This window comes from Scyliorhinus torazame, chromosome 2, assembly GCF_047496885.1.
Source record: "Scyliorhinus torazame isolate Kashiwa2021f chromosome 2, sScyTor2.1, whole genome shotgun sequence".
NCBI lineage: Eukaryota > Metazoa > Chordata > Chondrichthyes > Carcharhiniformes > Scyliorhinidae > Scyliorhinus > Scyliorhinus torazame.
This window is the reverse complement of record NC_092708.1, coordinates 316,934,717-316,955,238: the sequence shown is the minus strand read 5'-3', so window position 1 is coordinate 316,955,238 and position 20,522 is coordinate 316,934,717. Positions and strand designations below refer to the sequence as shown.

General features: G+C 48.8%; 1 protein-coding gene across 1 annotated transcript in view; it reads left to right on the top strand.

Moving 5' to 3' along the window:
* The window catches only part of LOC140399759 (mitochondrial import receptor subunit TOM20 homolog), a 37,181-nt gene that overhangs the window by 643 nt on the left and 16,016 nt on the right, over positions 1-20,522 (top strand). Inside the window, exon 2 of the mRNA XM_072489258.1 lies at positions 6,346-6,395. Coding sequence (XP_072345359.1) covers positions 6,346-6,395 — 50 coding nt within the window. The remainder of the gene's footprint in view (positions 1-6,345; positions 6,396-20,522) is intronic.

The following is a 20,522-nucleotide window of genomic DNA, read 5'->3' as shown; positions in this document are numbered from 1 at the left end:
TTTGTATTTGTAAAGTAAGCATTTGCTTCTTATCGAGTAATTGTGTATTTGCAAGGAGTAATAATAATCTTTACTAGTGTCACAACTAGGCTTGCATTAACACTGAAATGAAGTTACTGTGAAAATCCCCAAGTCGTCACCCCAAGGCACCTGTTTGGGTACACCAAGGGAGAATTCAGAATGTCCAATTCACCTAACAGAGCACCTGGAGGAAACTCACCTGGAGAACCTGTAGAGTCTACACAGACAGTGACCTAGGCTGGGAATTGAACCTGGGTTCTGTGGCGCTGTGAAGCAATAGTGCTAACCACTGTTCCACCGTGCTGCCCACTCACAGCCAAGCATTAGTGTACACCACAAGACATCAGGGCAGAAGAAGGGCATTTGGCCAGTCAGAGTGATCATGACTGATCAGCTGTGGTAACCAGCAACTCCACTTTGTCGCCATATCCCTATAACCCTTGATCCTGATTAAAAGTGTCTATCTGTAGTTTAATGAATACATCTGCCCACACAGCGTAGATAAAATATCATGGAACTATGTGTGGTGAACGATTCAATTAAAATTGTATAGCATTTGGATGAGTTGGCTGTAATTCTAAGATCCCATAAAACATCCCTGTAGATAACCCAGTGGTGCGGTGTTGGTCTCCCTCACAAGTGAATTAAATTCAACTGCAGTTTATTTCAGAATACAGGTGTTTCCAATTGGATCGAACAAAATTCAGTTAATCTGAAAAATATTTCTGGTGGTTTTCTACAGATACCCTCCTGTGTTCCATAATTAAATAAGGCAGGGAGATTACTTTCCGCTGCTAGGAATTTAGAACCCTGAATTGAGCATACCAGTATAATAATTACAAGACAAATGGTGGAGCGAGGTTGGGACAGGATTGTTACATTTCATGTAAAAAAAAATTTTTTAGAGTACCCAATTATTTTTTCCCAATTAAGGAACAATTTAGCGTGGCCAATTCACCTACCTACACATTTTTTTGGGTTGTGGGGGTGACCCATGCAGACACGGGGAGAATGTGCAAACTCCACACAGACAGTGACCCAGGGCCGGGATCGAACCTGGGTCCTCGGCGCTGTGAGGCAGTAGTGCTAATCGCTGCGCCACTGTGCCTCCTTGTTACATTTCATAATGATACTAAAAATGTTAAGAGTAGGCTGTCAGTTGAAATATTTTACAGATTATATATAATAAACAGTTCTGAGTCCTACTCATTTCATTTCCAATCTGTGAAAATTAGAAATTTCATTTTCAGTATCTTCTGCAGGTCCAGGAAGAATTCCAAAATGGATAGTTTTGCAACAAATCTCTGAAACCTACTACTAAGTATATGGATTTATTAGATGGTATTCAGAATTAGAATTTTACAGCTAAATCATAGAATTGTACAACAGAGAAGGAGTGCATTTGGCCTATTGTGTCAGTTCCAGTTCCTTCAAAGAGCAATCTAGATAGTTCTACTCCCCCACTTTTTCCCCATAACTTTGCAATTGTTTTGCCTTCAAGTATTTGTCATCCACCACTGTTATCAGGTAGTGCATCCAATTTCTAACCACTCATCATAGAAAAAAGCGTTTCACTATGTTGCCCCTCTGGTACTTTTGCAAAGCCCCCTGCACCTGTGCCCTTTTGTTTCTGATCCTTTATCCACTGGAAAAAGTTTCACTTCACCTAATCTATTTAAACCCTTCATGAATTTAAACTGCTCTATCAAATCTTCGCTTGGCCTACTCTGCTCTAAGGAGAACAATGGTTAAAAGTAGTTTTTTTTTTGTCTGATATATTCATTCCTGAACTTCTCTCCTTTTTATATCTTCATTTGATCAAATCGATTTGCTGAGGGTATATTCTATGATTCTTAGTACCAGTGAACGTTTTGAGACTAGTTGTGTAGGAGGCATTACAGTTAACTCTAAGCTGTGTACCCACTGATACTGAACAACAAAATGTTTCTAAGGTGCATTTTAAAAATAATTGAGAGTACCCAATTCTTTTTTTTTTTCAAAAAGGGGCAGTTTGCCAATTCACCTACCCTGCACATCTTTTTGGGTTGTGGGTTGAGACCCACGCAGACACGGGTAGAATGCGCAAACTCCACACGGACAGTGACCCTGGGCCGGGATCGAAGTCAGGTCCTCGCCGCTGTGAGGCACCAGTGTGTCCCCGTGCTGCCCTTTCTTAGGTGTCTTTCATAGGAGAAACATAGAAAGGGGTTTCACCAGAGTGCAACTGGACAAAAAATAACACTGTGCCAAAGAAGAATAGGTGACTGAAAGCTTGGTTAGAGAGCTTAGAACTGAGATGGCTAAAGGGAATGGAGGATATTTAGAATGTCAGGTTGAAGAAACAGAGATTTATTTATTTGTAGGATTGGAGACAGAGATACAGAGGATTTTGAACACCAGGATGAGCATTTTAAAATTGAGGTGTTGGTAAGCCAGCAGACAATCTAGGTGCACAAGCTCTGGGTGATGTGTGAATGTGCGTGTTTAGAAACGGGGAGCAGAGTTTTGGATCAGTTTGTTTATGGAGGGAGGAAGCATTGATGATGGGTTTTTCGCGAGCAGGTGAGCAATATTGTGCTGGTGGAATTGTTGATCTTTGTGATGCTTGGAAGCTAAGCATGGGGTCAAACAGGACATTGAGGTGGCAAACAGTATGATTCAGTGTAAGACATGGGGCTGGGTGGGAGATGGAATTAGTGGTGAGGGAATGGAGTTTGTGACATGGAATGAGATGATGGCTTCAGTCTTAACAATGTTTAATTGAAAGAAATTGTGGCTCAATCTGAACTGAATATTGGGACAAGCAGTCTATTCCTAACAGTACTCTCCACACCCAAGTGAAGGAGGGAGGAAGTGTCTATCCACACCCTAGATTTTGTATAGGAACACATACTGTCTAAATCTATTATTTTGAGTTATGAAGAAAAGCAAACCAATATTTTTCAGAGCCTCGTGTCCAAATTCACTCACAATCACCTGAATGTTCACAGACTACTTCGACTCGGCCTTGATGTTAAAATGTCCTCATTCAGGGATGAGGCAACCAAAATCTTGACATTGTGATCAGTGTAAGAAATAGTCATATTTTATATTTTTTGCAGTAATGTTATTAAATCCGGGTTAAGATGTAGACAAGCAGTATGACTGCTAGAGCGGTGATTGAGGTGTTGTAAACGTGAGGTCATCATTGATTTGCAGTGAAGTGTGTGAATAGATCTTGAGAAACATTTACTTTTTTTTACAGATAGCTAGCTAATGGAATATTGTCAGGTTTGAAGCACCTCCTGGGTTGTAGATAATTTGAGGGGTATTGTGTTTGGTCCTGGCTAAACATGACAAGGGACATCTTGTAAGAAGAGACAAAAAAAAATCCTTATACTTTGGGTACAGATGATGTAGTTAATGGGAGGAGCGAGGTCTGTCTAAAGAGTCAGGAGGTCCTAGAACTCAAACCTGAGCAGAGGTGTTTCAGTTTGGTCCTGAAAGGTCTCGCTCCAAAGGTTCTGCACAGAGAAGTGAGTAAAACCCTGGTTGCTAACTTTATTCATAAGTGGTATTTAATATGTATTGGTTTGCTTAATTGGAATATAGTGGTAGGTTTAGGATGTAAGCTAAGGTTTATTTTACTTAATAACTATTGAAACCATGAACTGTAAAACTATTTCTTTGTTGTGAATGTATTTAATTCTGTGATTTAAAGTTTGTTTTAACATAAAAGATACCCATGTCAGCTTTATCACTCCTGTGGTGCAATAACATTTCCTCACAAATCAAAAATAGTTGGGTTCTCGTTCAGGATCCTATCAAGATAAATCAATAAACTTTGTGACAATTTTTATGTAGTTGCGTAGGACTCTACACCCAAATAATAAGAAATCTGCTTTGTGGTGTTCGCTGTCAAATTTGAAATTGAGTTTTGGAACAGATAATGTTCTTATTTTGAAGAAGTCTGGTTCTCTTGTTTCGTCCTCCAATGTGGTAATAAAACCATCAGATAATGCCTCAAATTGGTTAACCGTAGTGAGCATATGGTTACAAGACTCCGGTGTAGAGAAACAAATTTCACAGGATAATTTGTTAAAATGGCCTTTGTTTCAGAAATATCTGTATTACTAAAATGTTGATTTTTGATCAACTTTAACATAGTGTTAAATTGCCGATTGAATCATAGCATAACCACTTGGATTTTAAAAATTGTTAGGTTAATGATAGAAAACAGCAAGTTTTCTATAGGGGCTGGTTTAGCACAGGGTTAAATCGCTGGCTTTGAAAGCAGACCAAGGCAGGCCAGCAGCATGGTTCAATTCCCGTACCAGCCTCCCCGAACAGGTGCCGGAATGTGGCGACTACGGGCTTTTCACAGTAACTTCATTTGAAGCCTACTTGTGACAAGCGATTTTCATTTCATTTCATTATATTTCTTAATGATCTGTACATATGAAGATGCCAGTGGAATGGCTCTAAGTAAAATAAAGCATATCTTAGCAATATTTGTGATATACTCAAATGTTCAACCCTTAACATTTGACTTACACTGAGGCCTCGCTATGTGGCTCAGGGGATCCATATCTCAAGATCACATTATCGATGAGACCATTTTATAACAGATCCCCAGTCTGCTCAGGTGGCAGATATAGCTGGGAATGTGCAACCTACTACAATACTATAACTTTCAGTATAATTGCGTTAGTATCAATGTGAAGGTCTTAATAGAAAATTCATCGTAATTATCGTAATTTTGATAAATTTTAATTGACTACTATTGCTCACTTGCAGAATTCAGTTTAAACGCTATCAAGCCCACAATATAAAATGTAAATTGAGAATGAGCAACTGGTAATGTGCTGATTAAACTTTTTGACTATCTCTAGTATGTCAACTTGTGGCAGCACTGAAGTTTTATTGTCACAACAGACTTTTCCTTGTCACATAACATAACCCTTGTTATTGTGGATTATTATGAGTACAGGAGTAGGAGTAGCACTAAAATTAGTTTAGTTTGATTTCATTCAATAGATCAGGAAGTTGTATGAATGTGTATCTCAATCTAAGATCTGGGGTTTGCTTCTCGAAAGAAAAAGAGTAATGTTATGTTCACTTTCACATCTACATTCTGATGCAATGTTAAGGCATCACGCTGAATGTACCCAAGAATTCTATGCAAGTGATTGTTTTTTTAAAAGACAGTTACAAGTAAATCTTTTAAAACTAAATTGCATGTCAAAACAATAGTACTGTAAATGTAAATTGGTAATTATGAATTTGAGATCACCAAAGATTACTAAACATGAAATGGGGCCTTGACATGTTCCTTGTTTCCCCCTTAAGATTTATTTGCCAGCCACCCCGCTGTTACCAGACTCCGAAACGAACCTCTTATGGACTGACCTTATTAACACTACACCCCTGTATGCTTCATCTGATGCCGGTATTATGTAGTTACATTGTATACATTGTGTTGCCCTATTATGTATTTTCTTTTATTTACTTTGCTTTTCATGTACTTAATGATCTGCTCGTAGAAAAATACGTTTCACTGTACCTCGGAACACGTGACAATAAACAAAATTCAATCCAAATCCAATTTTTAATTTGGCTGAATATTGAATGAATGCTCGCTTATTCCAAGGAAACAAACATCTTTTCGACTCTGATTCCAATGTGAAATGAAACTTTGCAGTCTTGAACTGGCATTAAAATAATCCATGTATATATGTAACATGTATATAATTTAATATTTAAAACTACAATGAAACATTGTGCTTTTAGATAACCAAATAGTTACATTTTAAGGAACGTTTGAACCCAAACTCTAGGACATTTTGATATACTGTCAAGGCCCAAAACCAACATTTCCTTTTTGATTATTCAAAAACAAGTTTGTTCAGATAAGACATTTTCTTTAGTAGATAAGAACAATTGAAGAACAAGGCAGATTGAATATTGTCTTGCTGGCTATGATACAATTATTCCTTGACCAGAGTTTTATAATAATGTTAAGAAAGATCACAAAGGTTCAAACTGTTTGATATGGGGAAAGAGTAGGTTTGAGCTTATTCATGTGCTTCAAAGTACATGAAATGAAGGAGGCAGTCATTTGCAATTATAATTGTTCCCTGATGTAAATGATCACAGTTGTTATATTTTACAGTTCTAATAAATATAAATATATACATAATATACATTTCCAGCTCTCTGGTGGCTTAATAAGGAATTTCCTTTAACTTCAGGTATGCTTTGATTCAAAAGTAAGAAATTAGATTTGATTTTGCAGTGCATAATTCCATGATTTTAAATGGCTATTCCGATTCTCAAAATATATAGGAAGAAGAAAACAAAAGAGACAAGATAAAGAAAATGATTGTGTTTGCAAGGTAAGATTGACTACTCATAGTGATATGCAGAATTATACCAGAATTCTTGGGAATTGTAGGGGAGGCAGTATTTAGACCAAGAAAGTATTTAGACCAAGAACATTTCCCGGTCCAATCCTGAGTATCTGCTGAATTTTCTGATCTCATCAAAAGGCAGTAGGAAGTTGCTGACATCGACGTCAGTGTTTTTGATTATAAAGTGGCTGGGGGGTGGGTCAAAGAGGATCAATGATGGTTCTTGCTTCTCATTGCTGCCCAATGATAGCTATAGTCTGGGGCTGTTTAGCACAGGGCTAAATCGTTGGCTTTGAAAGCAGACCAAGGCAAGCCAGCAGCACGGTTCAATTCCCGTAACAGCCTCCCCGAACAGGCGCCGGAATGTGGCGACTAGGGGCTTTTCACAGTAACTTCATTGAACCTACTTGTGACAATAAGCGATTTTCATTTCATTTCATTGTAAACATCGGTAGCTATTGTAACATCGGTAGTGGAGAAAAGGCTTGAATCCATTATCAAGGACTTTATAGCGGAACATTTAGAATGCAATAGCAGGATCAGTCAGAGTCAGCATGGATTTATGAAGGGAAAATCATGCTTGACAAATCTGTTGGAATTCTTTGAAGATGTAACCAGTACAGTTGACAAGGGGGAGCCAGTCCATGTGGTATATTTGGACTTTCAGAAGGCTTTTTACAAAGTCCCGCATAAGAGATTATTGTGCAAAATTAAAGCGCATGGGATTGGGGGAAATGTATTGAGGTGGATCGAAAACTGGTTGGCAGAGAGGAAACAAAGAGTAGGGATCAATGGGTCCTTTTCAAATTGGCAGGCAGTACTAGTGGGGTACCACAGGGATCGGTGCTGGGACCCTAGCTATTCACAATATATATTAATGATTTGGATGAGGGAACAAAATTAACATCTCAAAGTTTGCAGATGATACCAAGTTAGGTGGGAGGGTGAATTGTGACGAGGATGCAGGGATCCTACAGCATGATCTGGACAGGTTGGGCGAGTGGGCAAATCAATGGCAGATGCAGTATAATTTGGATAAGTGTGAGGTTATTCACTTTGGAAGCAAAAACAGGAAGGCAGATTACTACCTGAATGGTTGTAAATTGGGAGAGGGGAGTGTGCAGCGGGACCTGGGTGTCCTTGTGCACCGGTTGCTGAAGGTAAGCATGCAGGTGCAGCAGGCGATAAAGAAAACTAATGATACGTTGGCCTTCATTGGGAGAGGTTTTGAGTATAGAAGCAGGTCTGTGTTGCTGCAATTGTTCAGTGCCTTGGTGAGGCCACATCTGGAGTATTATGTGCAGTTTTGGTCTCCTTCTCTGAGGAAGAATGTTCTTGCTCTCGAGGGAGTGCAGCGAAGGTTTACCAGACTGATTCCAGGGATGGCAGGACTGTCATATGAGGAGAGATTGACTAGGTTGGGATTGTTCTCACTGGAGTTCAGAAGAATGAGGGAGGATCTCATAGAGACTTATAAAATTTTAACGGGACTAGACAGGGTAGATGCAGGGAAGATGTTACCAATGATGGGTGTGTCCAGAACCAGGGGTCAGTCTGAGGATTCGGGTAAACCATTTCGGACTGATATAAGGAGACATTTCTTCACCCAAAGAGTGGTGAGCCTGGAATTCATTACCACAGGAAATAGTTTATGCTAAAACATTGAATATATTCAAGAGGCAGCTAGCTACAGCATTTGGGGAGAATGGGATCAAAGGCTAATGGGAGAAAGCAGGATTAGGTTATTGAGTTGGATGATCAGCCATGAAGATCATTGGATTAAGAAGGAAACTAAAGTAACAACAAACTTGTTTAAAAACAGGAATACATTTGTTTTTTTAAAACAAGTGGATTTTTTCAGAATTATGAAGTCATTCGACAAATATAAAATTAGCTTTTCAGAGCCAACAAAATTATTGTAGTAATTATGAAGTTAATATGCCATTTAAGTTCCAGTTACGTCTCATTAAACAGGTCTGACGGACTTCCGGTTGCGGCTATGCGGAGCTAAGTCGCACGTTCGGCAGCTCCTGCTAAAAACGGACTTTTGGGCTCTTTTTAGGGCCCGTAACGGCGCTTGTTCGACGTTTCCCGGTGTGGGAAGGAGACATCATCATTCCCCCGATAGTGTATGGATTGGACCAGGAGCGGGGCGATTATATAAAAAAAAAAGTGGCATTGAAGCAAAGAAAGGTGCGAGGGAGGAGGACCAAGATGGCGGCGGGCGGAGACGAGGCAGCGTGGAGACAGTGGGCGCAAGAGCAGCAGGAGCTTCTCCAGCGCTGTTTTAAGGAACTGAAAGCAGAGCTGCTGGAGCCAATGAAGGCTTCAATCGATAAGCTGCTGGAGACCCAGGCGGCCCAAGGGGCGGCGATCCGGGAGGTCCGGCAGAAGGTCTCGGAGAACGAGATCCTGGGCCTGGCGGTGAAGGTGGAGGCGCACGAGGCGCTCCACAAGAAATGGCAGGCGAGGTTCGAGGAGATGGAGAACCGATCGAGGTGGAAAAACCTGCGGATCCTGGGTCTCCCGGAGGGGCTGGAGGGATTGGACGTGGTCACCATCCTGAATTCGCTGAAGGGAGCGGGGGCCTTTCAGGGGCCCTTGGAGCTGGAGGGGGCCCACCGAGTGCTGGCGAGGAGGCCCATGCCCAGCGAGCCGTCGCGGGCGGTGCTGGTGCGGTTCCACGGGTTTGCTGATCGAGTGTGTGTTAAGGTGGGCCAAGAAGGAGCGAAGCAGCAGATGGGAGAACGCGGAGGTCCGGATCTACCAGGATTGGAGCACGGAGGTGGCGAAGAAGAGGGCCGGTTACAACGGGGCGAAGGCAGTGCTGCACAGGAAGGGGGTGAAGTTTGGTATGCTGCAGCCGGTGCGTCTGTGGGTCACCTATAAGGATCAACACCATTATTTTGAGTCTCCGGAGGAGGCGTGGGCCTTTGTTCAGGCCGAAAAACTGGACTCAGACTAAGGGTCAGGGTCGGGGATGAGGGGTCGCGGTGGAGGGATTGTTGGGTTGTGTTTCGAGGGTGGGTTCTTTGTTTTTTGGGGGTTGATTGGGCATTGTTTTGATTAGGTCTGCCGGGATGGTCGGTAGGGGAGATGGGGCCCCGCAGGAGGGCCTGGGTTGGGGGTAGTGGGACCGGGCCTGGAAAGGGAGCTGCGCCAAGGGAGGCGGGGCTGGGCGAGTGGAAAGCGCAGGCTTTTTCCCGCGTTTAGGGCTGAAGGGGCAGGGCCAGAGGTGGGAAGCGCGGGCTTTTTCTCCCGTGCTGGGAGTGGAATGGATGTGATCCCGCTGGTGGACAAGGGGACGGAGGGGAAGTTCCACACGGGGAGCGGTGGGAGTGGCCGGGGTCAGCTGACTTACGGGAGTGCAATGGGGGAGCAATGCTGCTGGGGGGGGGGGGGACTGGGTTGCTGCTGGAATGGCCAAGGGGGAGCTGGAGTTGGTGGAGGAGGTCAGGGCGGGGGTCTGCCGCTGTGGAGAACGGGCCGTGCGGGGGGCGCGGGCACGTGGCTGGCCTAGGAAGGGCTATGGCTAGTCGGCGGGGGAGAGGGGCGAGTAGCCCCCTGATCCGGCTGATAACCTGGAATGTAAGGGGACTGAATGGGCCGGTCAAGCGGGCCCGGGTGTTCGTGCAGCTGAAGGGGCTGAAGGCGGATGTGACCATGCTTCAGGAGACGCACCTGAGTGTGGCGGATCAGGTAAGGTTGAGAAAGGGGTGGGTAGGGCAGGTGTTTCACTCGGGTTTGGATGCAAAAAATCTGGGGGAGGGGTGGCAATCTTGGTGGGGACGAGAGTGTCGTTCGAGACGTCGAGCATTGTGGCAGACAGTGGCAGTAGGTATGTGATGGTTAGTGGCAAGCTGCAGGGGGAGCGGGTGGTGTTGGTCCATGTATATGCCCCGAATTGGGACGATGCGGGGTTCATGCGGCGTATGCTGGGCCGGATTCCGGACCTGGAGACGGGGGGCCTGATAATGGGGGGAGATTTCAACCCTGTGCTGGACCCGGCATTGGATTGCTCTAGGTCTAGGACGGGCAGGAGGCCGGCGGCGGCCAAGGTGCTGAGGGGGTTCATGGACCAGATGGGAGGGGTGGATCTGTGGAGGTTTACGAAGCCGGGGGCCAGGGAATTTCCATTCTTCTCCCATGCCAACAAGGCCTACTCCCGGATTGACTTTTTTGTCATGAGCAGGGTGCTGATTCCGAGGGTGGAGGATATGGAGTACTCGGCGATACCCATTTCTGATCATGCTCCACACTGGGTGGACCTCGAGTTGGGGGAGGAGAGGGACCAGCACCTGCTGTGGCGCTTAGAGGTGGGGTTGCTGGTGGACGAGGAGGTGAGCGGGCGGGTCTGGAAGTGTATAGAGAGGTACCTGGAGGCTAATGACAATGGGGAGGTGCAAGTAGGGGTGGTCTGGGAGGCGCTGAAGGCGGTGGTCAGAGGAGAGCTGATCTCCATTCGGGCACGCAAGGAGAGGGGGGAGAGTAGAGTGAGGGAGAGGTTGGTGGGGGAGATGGTTAGGGTGGATAGGAGGTACGCGGAGGCCCCGGAGGAGGGATTGCTTAATGAGCGGCGTAGCCTCCAGGTTGAGTTTGATTTGTTGACCACCAGGAAGGCGGAGGCGCAGTGGAGGAAGGCGCAGGGGGCGGTATATGAATACGGAGAAAAGGTGAGCCGGATGCTGGCGCACCAGCTTCAGAGGCGGGAGGCAGCTAGGGAGATCGGGGGAGTTGGGGATGGAGGAGGGAACACGGTGCGAAGTGCGGTGGGTATCAATGGGGTCTTCAGGGACTTCTACGAGGAACTGTACCGGTCTGAGCCCCCACTGGAAGAGGGAGGGATGTGTCGCTTCCTGGACCGGCTGAGGTTTCCGAGGGTGGAGGAGGGACTGGTGGCGGAGTTGGGGGCGCTGGTTGGGTTGGAGGAGTTGGTCAAAGGGGTAGGAAACATGCAGGCGGGGAAGGCACCGGGGCCGGATGGGTTCCCGGTTGAATTTTACAAGAAGTATGCGGACTTGTTGGGCCCGCTGTTGGCCAGGACCTTCAACGAGTCAACAGAAGGGGCGACTGCCCCCGACGATGTCTTGAGCGCTGATTTCCATTATCCTGAAGCGGGACAAGGATACCCTACAGTGTGGGTCATATAGGCCGATCTCACTCATAAATGTAGATGCAAAGTTGCTTGCAAAGATTTTGGCCATGAGAATAGAGGACTGTGTGCTGCAGGTCATACACTAGGATCAGATGGGGTATGTGAAAGGGAGGCAGTTGAATACTAATGTACGGAGGTTCTTGAATGTTATAATGATGCCGGCGATGGAAGGGGAGGCGGCGATGGATGCGGCGAAGGCCTTTGATGGGGTGGAGTGGGGGTACCTGTGGGAAGTGTTGAAAAGGTTTGGTTTGGGGGGGGGGGCTTCGTCAGGTGGGTGAGGCTGCTGTATGAGGCCCAGGTGGCGAGTGTGGCCATGAACAGAAGGAGGTCAGAGTATTTCCGGCTATACCGGGGGACGAGGCAGGGGTGTCCCCTGTCCCTCCTCTTTGCACTGGCGATTGAACCCCTGGCCATGGCGTTGAGGGAGTCGAGAAACTGGAGGGGGCTGGTGCGGGGTGGGGAGGAGCATCGGGTGTCGCTCTATGCGGATGATTTGCTGCTATATGTGGCGGTCCCGGTGGGGGGAATGCCGGAGGTGATGAGGATTCTTAGGGAGTTTGGAGATTTCTCCGCGTACAAGCTTAATATGGGGAAGAGCGAGTTGTTCGTAGTGCACCCGGGGGACCAGGAGAGGGGGATTGGTGAGCTACCGCTTAAAAAGAGCGGAGAGGCCGGGTGCGGCGATGACCAGCTGAGTCGCACGTTTCGGCAGCTCCCTGTGAAACGGACTTTTGGGCTCTTGATAGTAGCCCCAACGGCAATTTTAACGGCTGAAAACACCGTGCGGTAAACCAGAAGGGTGTTCCCCCCTGGACACGGATGGAAAAAGGAGAGGAAAGTGGCCGGATTGCAGCGGATCCTTTGGAACAACGGCAAGGAAGGCAAGCAGAAACCAAGATGGCGTCGGAAGGTGGCAGTTTCATATGGGGCCCTGAACAACACGAGTTTTTGAAACGCTGCGTGGAGGAGATAAGAAAGGAAATGAAGAAAGAGTTGTTGGCCCCGATATTACAGGCGATTGAAGGGCTGAAAGAGGAACAAAAGACCCAGGAGCAGGAGCTTCGGGTCGTGAAGGCGAAAGCAGCAGAGAATGAAAACGACATACAGGGCCTGGTGGTGAAGTCGGAGATACAGGAGGCACACCAGAAACGATCTGTGGAGAGGTTGGAGGCACTGGAAAATAACGCGAGGAGGAACAACTTGAGGATTCTTGGCCTTCCTGAAGGTGTGGAGGGGGCGGACGTCGGGGCATATGTGAGCACGATGCTGCACTCGTTAATGGGAGTGGAGGCCCCGACGGGTCCGTTGGAGGTGGAGGGAGCATACCGAGTTATGGTGCGAGGACCGAGAGCAGGAGAAGCTCCCAGAGCCATAGTGGTGAGATTTCTCCGTTTTAAGGATAGAGAAATGGTCCTTAGATGGGCGAAGAAAACTCGGTGTAGTAAATGGGAGAACGCGGTGATCCGCGTCTATCAAGATTGGAGTGCGGAGGTGGCGAGAAGGAGGGCGAGCTTTAATCGGGCCAAAGCGGTACTTCACAAAAAAAAAGATAAAGTTTGGAATGCTGCAACCGGCAAGACTGTGGGTCACATATCAAGGGAGGCACCACTACTTTGAGACGGCGGATGAAGCGTGGACTTTTATTGTAGAAGAAAAATTGGAATGATTGGACTACGAAAATGAACGTTTGGACAAAGTGGTGGGACGAGTGGGGGGGGGGGGGGGGGCGAAGAGGGATTGTATGATTAATCCTGCGGTATGGTAACTTTTTTTTCTCCCACAGGTGGTGATGGGGGGAGGTGGGGAGGGAGAGGAGATGGGGCATTGGCCATGGGAGGCGGGGCCGAGGGAGAGGCGCGGGCTTGGTTCCCGCGCTATGATAATTATGGCGGGAATAGAGAAGCAGGAAGGAGGGGGCGCCGCACGGGGCGAGCCGTGATCACGGGGGGAAGCCGAGGTCAGCCAGAGTTTGCTGACTTCTGGGAGCAACATGGGGGGAGTAATTACGCTAGCGGGGGGTCTAGCGGGGGGGGGAGGGGGGAATTACGGGGTTGCTGCTGCTGGGGAAAGGGGGGAGTGGGTGCGGGAAAGGATGGGCGGGGGGGCACCGTCTGGGAGAAATACAGCCGCGTGGGAACTGGGCGAGGAGCTGGAAAAAGATGATGGCTAACCGGCAAGGGGGGGGGGGGGGGGGTGGGAAGCCCCCCAACCCGGCTGATCACGTGGAACGTGAGGGGGCTTAACGGGCCGATAAAGAGGGCACGAGTACTCGCACACCTTAAGAAACTTAAAGCAGATGTGGTCATGTTACAGGAAACGCACCTGAAACTGATAGATCAGGTTAGGCTGCGCAAAGGATGGGTAGGGCAGGTGTTCCATTCGGGGCTGGATGCGAAAAACAGAGGGGTGGCTATATTAGTGGGGAAGCGGGTAATGTTCGAGGCAAAGACTATAGTGGCGGATAACGGGGGCAGATACGTGATGGTGAGTGGCAAATTACAGGGAGAGATGGTGGTGTTGGTAAACGTGTATGCCCCGAATTGGGACGATGCCAATTTTATGAGGCGAATGCTAGGACGCATCCCAGACCTAGAGACCGGAAAGCTGATAATGGGGGGAGACTTTAACACGGTGTTGGAACCAAGGCTGGATAGGTCGAAGTCCAGCACTGGTAGGAGGCCGGCAGCAGCCAAGGTGCTTAAGGATTTTATGGAGCAGATGGGAGGGGTGGACCCGTGGAGATTCAGTAGACCTAGGAGTAAGGAGTTCTCGTTTTTCTCCTATGTCCATAAAGTCTATTCACGCATAGACTTTTTTGTGTTGGGTAGGGCATTGATCCCGAGGGTGAGGGGAACGGAATATACGGCTATAGCCATTTCGGATCATGCCCCACACTGGGTAGACTTGGAGATAGGGGAGGAAACAAGAGGGCGTCCACCCTGGAGAATGGATATGGGACTAATGGCGGATGAGGGGGTGTGCTTAAGGGTGAGGGGATGCATTGAAAAGTACTTGGAACTTAATGACAATGGAGAGGTTCAGGTGGGAGTGGTCTGGGAGGCGTTGAAGGCGGTGGTTAGGGGGGAGCTGATATCAATAAGGACACATAAAGGGAAGCAGGAGAGTAAGGAACGGGAGCGGTTGTTGCAAGAACTTTTGAGGGTGGACAGACAGTATGCGGAAGCACCGGAGGAGGGACTGTATAGGGAAAGGCAAAGGCTGCATGTGGAATTTGACTTGCTGACCACAGGCACTGCAGAGGCACAATGGAGGAAGGCGCAGGGTGTACAGTATGAATATGGAGAGAAGGCGAGCAGATTGCTGGCACACCAATTGAGGAAAAGGGGAGCAGCGAGGGAAATAGGGGGGGTGAGAGACGAAGATGGAGAGACTGAGCGGGGAGCGGAGAGAGTGAATGAAGTGTTTAAGACATTTTATAAAAAATTGTATGAAGCTCAACCCCCGGATGGGAGGGAGAGAATGATGGAGTTTTTGGATCGGCTGGAAATTCCCAAGGTGGAAGAGCAGGAAAGAATGGGATTGGGAGCACAGATCACGGTAGAAGAAGTGGTGAAAGGAATTAGGAACATGCAGACGGAAAAGGCCCCGGGACCGGACGGATTCCCAGTTGAATTTTACAGAAAATATTTGGACTTGCTCGCCCCGCTACTGACGAGGACCTTCAACGAGGCAAAGGAAAGGGGACAACTGCCCCCGACTATGTCAGAAGCAACGATATCGCTTCTTTTAAAGAAGGAAAAGGATCCGCTACAATGCGGGTCCTACAGACCAATCTCCCTCCTCAATGTAGATGCCAAGGTCTTGGCCAAGGTAATGGCAATGAGAATAGAGGAATGTGTCCCGGGGGTGGTTCATGAGGACCAAACTGGGTTTGTGAAGGGGAGACAGCTGAACACGAACATACGGAGGTTGTTAGGGGTAATGATGATGGCCCCACCAGAGGGTGAAACGGAGATAGTAGTGGCGATGGATGCCGAGAAAGCATTTGATAGAGTGGAGTGGGATTATCTGTGGGAGGTGTTGAGGAGATTTGGGTTCGGAGAGGGGTATGTTAGATGGGTGCAGCTGTTGTATAGGGCCCCAGTGGCGAGTGTGGTCACGAATGGACGGGGATCGGCATATTTTCGGCTCCATAGAGGGACAAGGCAGGGATGTCCTCTGTCCCCATTACTGTTTGCACTGGCGATTGAGCCCCTGGCGATAGCGCTGAGAGGTTCCAAGGGATGGAGGGGAATACTTAGGGGAGGAGAAGAACACCGGGTATCTTTATATGCGGATGATCTGCTACTATATGTGGCGGATCCAGCGGAGGGGATGCCAGAAATAATGCGGATACTTGGGGAGTTTGGGGATTTTTCAGGGTATAAATTGAACATGGGAAAGAGTGAGCTGTTTGTGGTGCATCCAGGGGAGCAGAGTAGAGAAATAGAAGACCTACCGTTGAGGAAGGTAACAAGAGACTTTCGTTACCTGGGGATCCAGATAGCTAAGAATTGGGGCACATTGCACAGGCTAAATTTGACGCGGTTGGTGGAACAGATGGAGGAAGATTTCAAGAGATGGGATATGGTAGCATTGTCAATGGCAGGGAGGGTGCAGGCAGTTAAGATGGTGGTCCTCCCGAGATTCCTTTTTGTGTTTCAGTGTCTCCCGGTGGTGATCACGAAGGCTTTTTTCAAAAGGATAGAAAAGAGTATCATGGGTTTTGTTTGGGCCGGGAAGACTCCGAGAGTGAGGAAGGGATTCTTACAGCGTAGTAGGGATAGGGGGGTGGCTGGCACTACCGAGCCTAAGTGAGTATTATTGGGCCGCTAATATTTCAATGGTGAGTAAGTGGATGGGAGAGGAGGAAGGAGCGGCGTGGAAGAGATTAGAGAGGGCGTCCTGTAGGGGGACCAGCCTGCAGGCTATGGTGACAGCCCCATTGCTGTTCTCACCAAGGAACTACACCACGAGTCCGGTGGTGGTAGCTACACTGAAGATTTGGGGACAGTGGAGACGACATAGGGGAAAGACCGGAGCACTGGGGGGGTCCCCGATAAGAGACAACCATAGGTTTGCCCCGGGGGGAATGGATGGGGGATATGGAATGTGGCAAAGAGCAGGTATAACGCAATTGAAAGATCTATTTGTGGATGGGAAGTTTGCGAGTCTGGGAGCGCTGACCGAGAAATATGGGTTGCCCCAAGGGAATGCATTCAGGTACATGCAATTGAGGGCTTTTGCGAGGCAGCAGGTGAGGGAATAAGCTCCCGACACAAGAGGTGCAGGACAGAGTCATCTCAAAGAAATGGGTGGGGGACGGTAAGGTGTCGGATATATATAGGGAAATGAGAGACGAAGGGGAGACTATGATGGACGAACTAAAAGGGAAATGGGTAGAAGAGCTAGGGGAGGAGATTGAGGAGGGGATGTGGGCAGATGCCCTAAACAGGGTAAACTCGTCGTCCTCGTGCGCCAGGCTAAGCCTGATTCAGTTTAAGGTATTACACAGGGCACATATGACTGGAACACGGCTCAGTAAAATTTTTGGGGTGGAGGATAGGTGTGCGAGGTGCTCGAGAAGCCCAGCGAATCATACCCATATGTTTTGGTCATGCCCGGCACTACAGGGGTTTTGGATGGGGGTGACAAAGGTGCTTTCGAAAGTAGTAGGAGTCCGGGTCGAACCAAGCTGGGGGTTGGCTATATTTGGGGTTGCACAAGAGCCGGGAGTGCAGGAGGCGAAAGAGGCCGATGTTTTGGCCTTTGCGTCCCTAGTAGCCCGGCGCAGAATATTGCTAATGTGGAAAGAAGCCAAGCCCCCGGGGGTGGAGACCTGGATAAATGATATGGCGGGGTTCATAAAGTTAGAGCGGATTAAGTTCGTCCTAAGGGGGTCGGCTCAAGGGTTTACTAGGCGGTGGCAACCGTTCGTCGAATATCTTGCGGAAAGATAGATAGGGGAGAACAAAGAAGGCAGCAGCAGCGGCCCAGGACTTGGATGGGGGGGGGGAGGGATGGGGGGGGGGGGGGATGGGGGGGGGGGGATGGGGGGGGAGGATGGGGGGGGGGGGGGAGGGATGGGGGGGGGGGGGATGGGGGGGAGGGATGGGGGGGGGAGGGAGGGGGGGGGGGGAGGGGAGGGGGGGGGGGGGGAGGGGGGGGGGGAGGGGGGGGGGAGGGAGGGGGGGGGGGGGGAGGGGAGGGGGGGGGGAGGGGGGGGGAGGGGAGGGGGGGGGGGGGAGGGGAGGGGGGGGAGGGGAGGGGGGGGGGAGGGGAGGGGGGGGGGGAGGGGGGGGGGGAGGGGGGGGAGGGAGGGGGGGGGGAGGGAGGGGGGGGGGGGGGAGGGGAGGGGGGGGGAGGGGGGGGGGAGGGGAGGGGGGGGGGGGGAGGGGAGGGGGGGGAGGGGAGGGGGGGGGGAGGGGAGGGGGGGGAGGGGGGGGGGGAGGGGGGGGAGGGAGGGGGGGGGGAGGGAGGGGGGGGGGGGGGAGGGGAGGGGGGGGGAGGGGGGGGGGAGGGGAGGGGGGGGGGGGGAGGGGAGGGGGGGGAGGGGAGGGGGGGGAGGGGAGGGGGGGGGGGGGAGGGGGGGGGGGGGGGGGAGGGGAGGGGGGGGAGGGGAGGGGGGGGGGGGGAGGGGAGGGGGGGGGGGGGAGGGGAGGGGGGGGGGGAGAGGGGGGGGGGGAGGGGGGGGGGGGGAGGGGGGGGGGGGGGTGTGGCCTGAGACAAGGCAGTTGCCAATTAGGGCTAGTTTTTATTTTTTGTTATTTAATATTTATTTATTTGTTGTTGTTTTTGTTTAAATTTAAAAAAGGTCATTATTATCTGTATTGTTACAATGTTGTGTAAAGGATTCACAATGTACTGTGTTGGTTGACCAAAAATTTTCAATAAAATATTATTTAAAAAAAAAAGAGCGGAGAGGAGTTTCAGGTCCCTGGGGGTCCAGGTGGCTAGGAGCTGGGGGCCATACATAAGCTTAACTTCACGAGGCTGGTGGAGCAGATGGAGGAGGAGTTTAAGAGGTGGGACATGCTGCCACTCTCCCTGGTGGGTAGAGTGCAGTCAGTTAAAATGACGGTGCTCCCGAGGTTTTTGTTCCTGTACCAATGCCTCCCATCCTGATCCCTAGGGCCTTCTTCAGGCGGGTTAACAAGAGTGTTATGGGGTTTCTGTGGGCGCAGAAGACCCTGAGGGTGAGAAGGGTGTTTCTGGAGCGGTGCAGGGATGGGGGGGGGGGGGGGGGGGGGGGGTTGGGCTTCCTAACCTCTGTGGGTATTATTGGGCCGTCAATGTGGCGATGGTGCGTAAGTGGGTGATGGAGGGGGATGAGGCGGCATGGAAGAGGCTGGAGATGGCGTCCTGTGTGGGCACGAGCCTGGAGGTGCTGGTGACTGCGCCGCTGCCGCTTCCTCCAATGAGATATACCACAAGCCCGGTGGTGGCAGCTACCCTCAAACTTTGGGGGCAATGGAGACGCCACAGGGGGGAGATGGGGGCCTCGGTGTGGTCCCCGATTCGGGGGAACCACTGGTTTGTCCCGGGGAGGATGGATGGAGGGTTTTTCAACTGGCACAGGGTAGGTATTAGAAGGATGGGGGACCTGTTTGTGGACGGGAAGTTTGCGAGCCTGGGTGAGCTGGAGGAGAAGTTTGGGCTCCCCCCGGGGAACACCTTCAGACATATGCAGGTAAGGGCGTTTGTTCGGCGGCAGGTGGTGGAGTTCCCACTGTTGCCACCATGTGTGGCGTTAAACATGACCTGCCTTTCATGAACTCATGCTGTGTACTGCCAAATGGGACCGTTTCTATCCACATGTCTCGCATTTCTTCCTTGATGTTGATGATAGATTCAAACATTTTTCCCACGACAGAAGTTAAGTTAACCAACCTATAGTTACCCGCTTTTTGTTTACCTGTCTTTTTAAACAGTGGCATCACATTTGCTGTTTTCCAATCTGCCAGAACCGCCCGGAGTCCAGAGAATTTTGGTAAATTACCATGAACCCATTTACTATTTCCCCTGCCTTCTCTTTTAGTACCCTGGGATGCATTCCATCAGGGCCAGGAGACTTGTCTATCTTGAGCCCCATTAGCCTGCCCAACACTATCTCCTTGGTGATGATAAGCATTTTTAAGTCCTCCCCTGCCATAGCCTCCTTGCCATCAATTATTGGCATGTTGTTTGTGTCTTCCACTGTGAAGACTGACACAAAACGTTCAATGCTTCGGCCATTTCCTCATTTCCCATTATTAAATCCCCCTACTCATCCTCTAAAGGACCAATTTTTACCTTAGCCACTCTTTCGTTTCATATATTTGTAGAATGTTTTACTGTATGTTTTTATATTCTGAGCTAGTTTACTCTCATAATCGATCTTACTGGTCTTTATAACATTTTTGTGGATTTCTGTTGCCCTTTTAAGATTTCCCAATCCTTGAGTTTCCCACTAATCTTGCCACTTTGTATGCATTTTCTTTCAATTTAAGACCCTCCTTTATTTCCTTAGATATCCATGACTAATTATCCCTTTTCCACAGTCCTTCCTTTTCACTGGTAGAACTTTTGCTGAGCATTGTGAAAAATTGCTTTAAAAGTCCTCCACTGTTCCACCATAAAGTCTTTGCTCCCAATCTACCGTAGCCAACTCCTCCCTCATTCTATTGTAGTCTCCTTTGTTTAAGCATAAGACACTGGTGTTGGATTTTACCTTCTCACTTTCCATCTGCATTTTAAAAACTGCAACAACACAATTATTGGGTTTAATATAAGAATAGGAAAGGATAATAAAAGCCAAAAATAAAATGCTGGACTCTGAAAAGCCAAAGTTCAGTGCATTAAGAAGAAACTTGATCCATATTAAGTGGGTCAAAAAATTAGCAAACAAGACAACCGATCAGCAGTGGGAAATCTTCAGATATGAGATGGATAGAGTGGAATGTAATTATACCTCC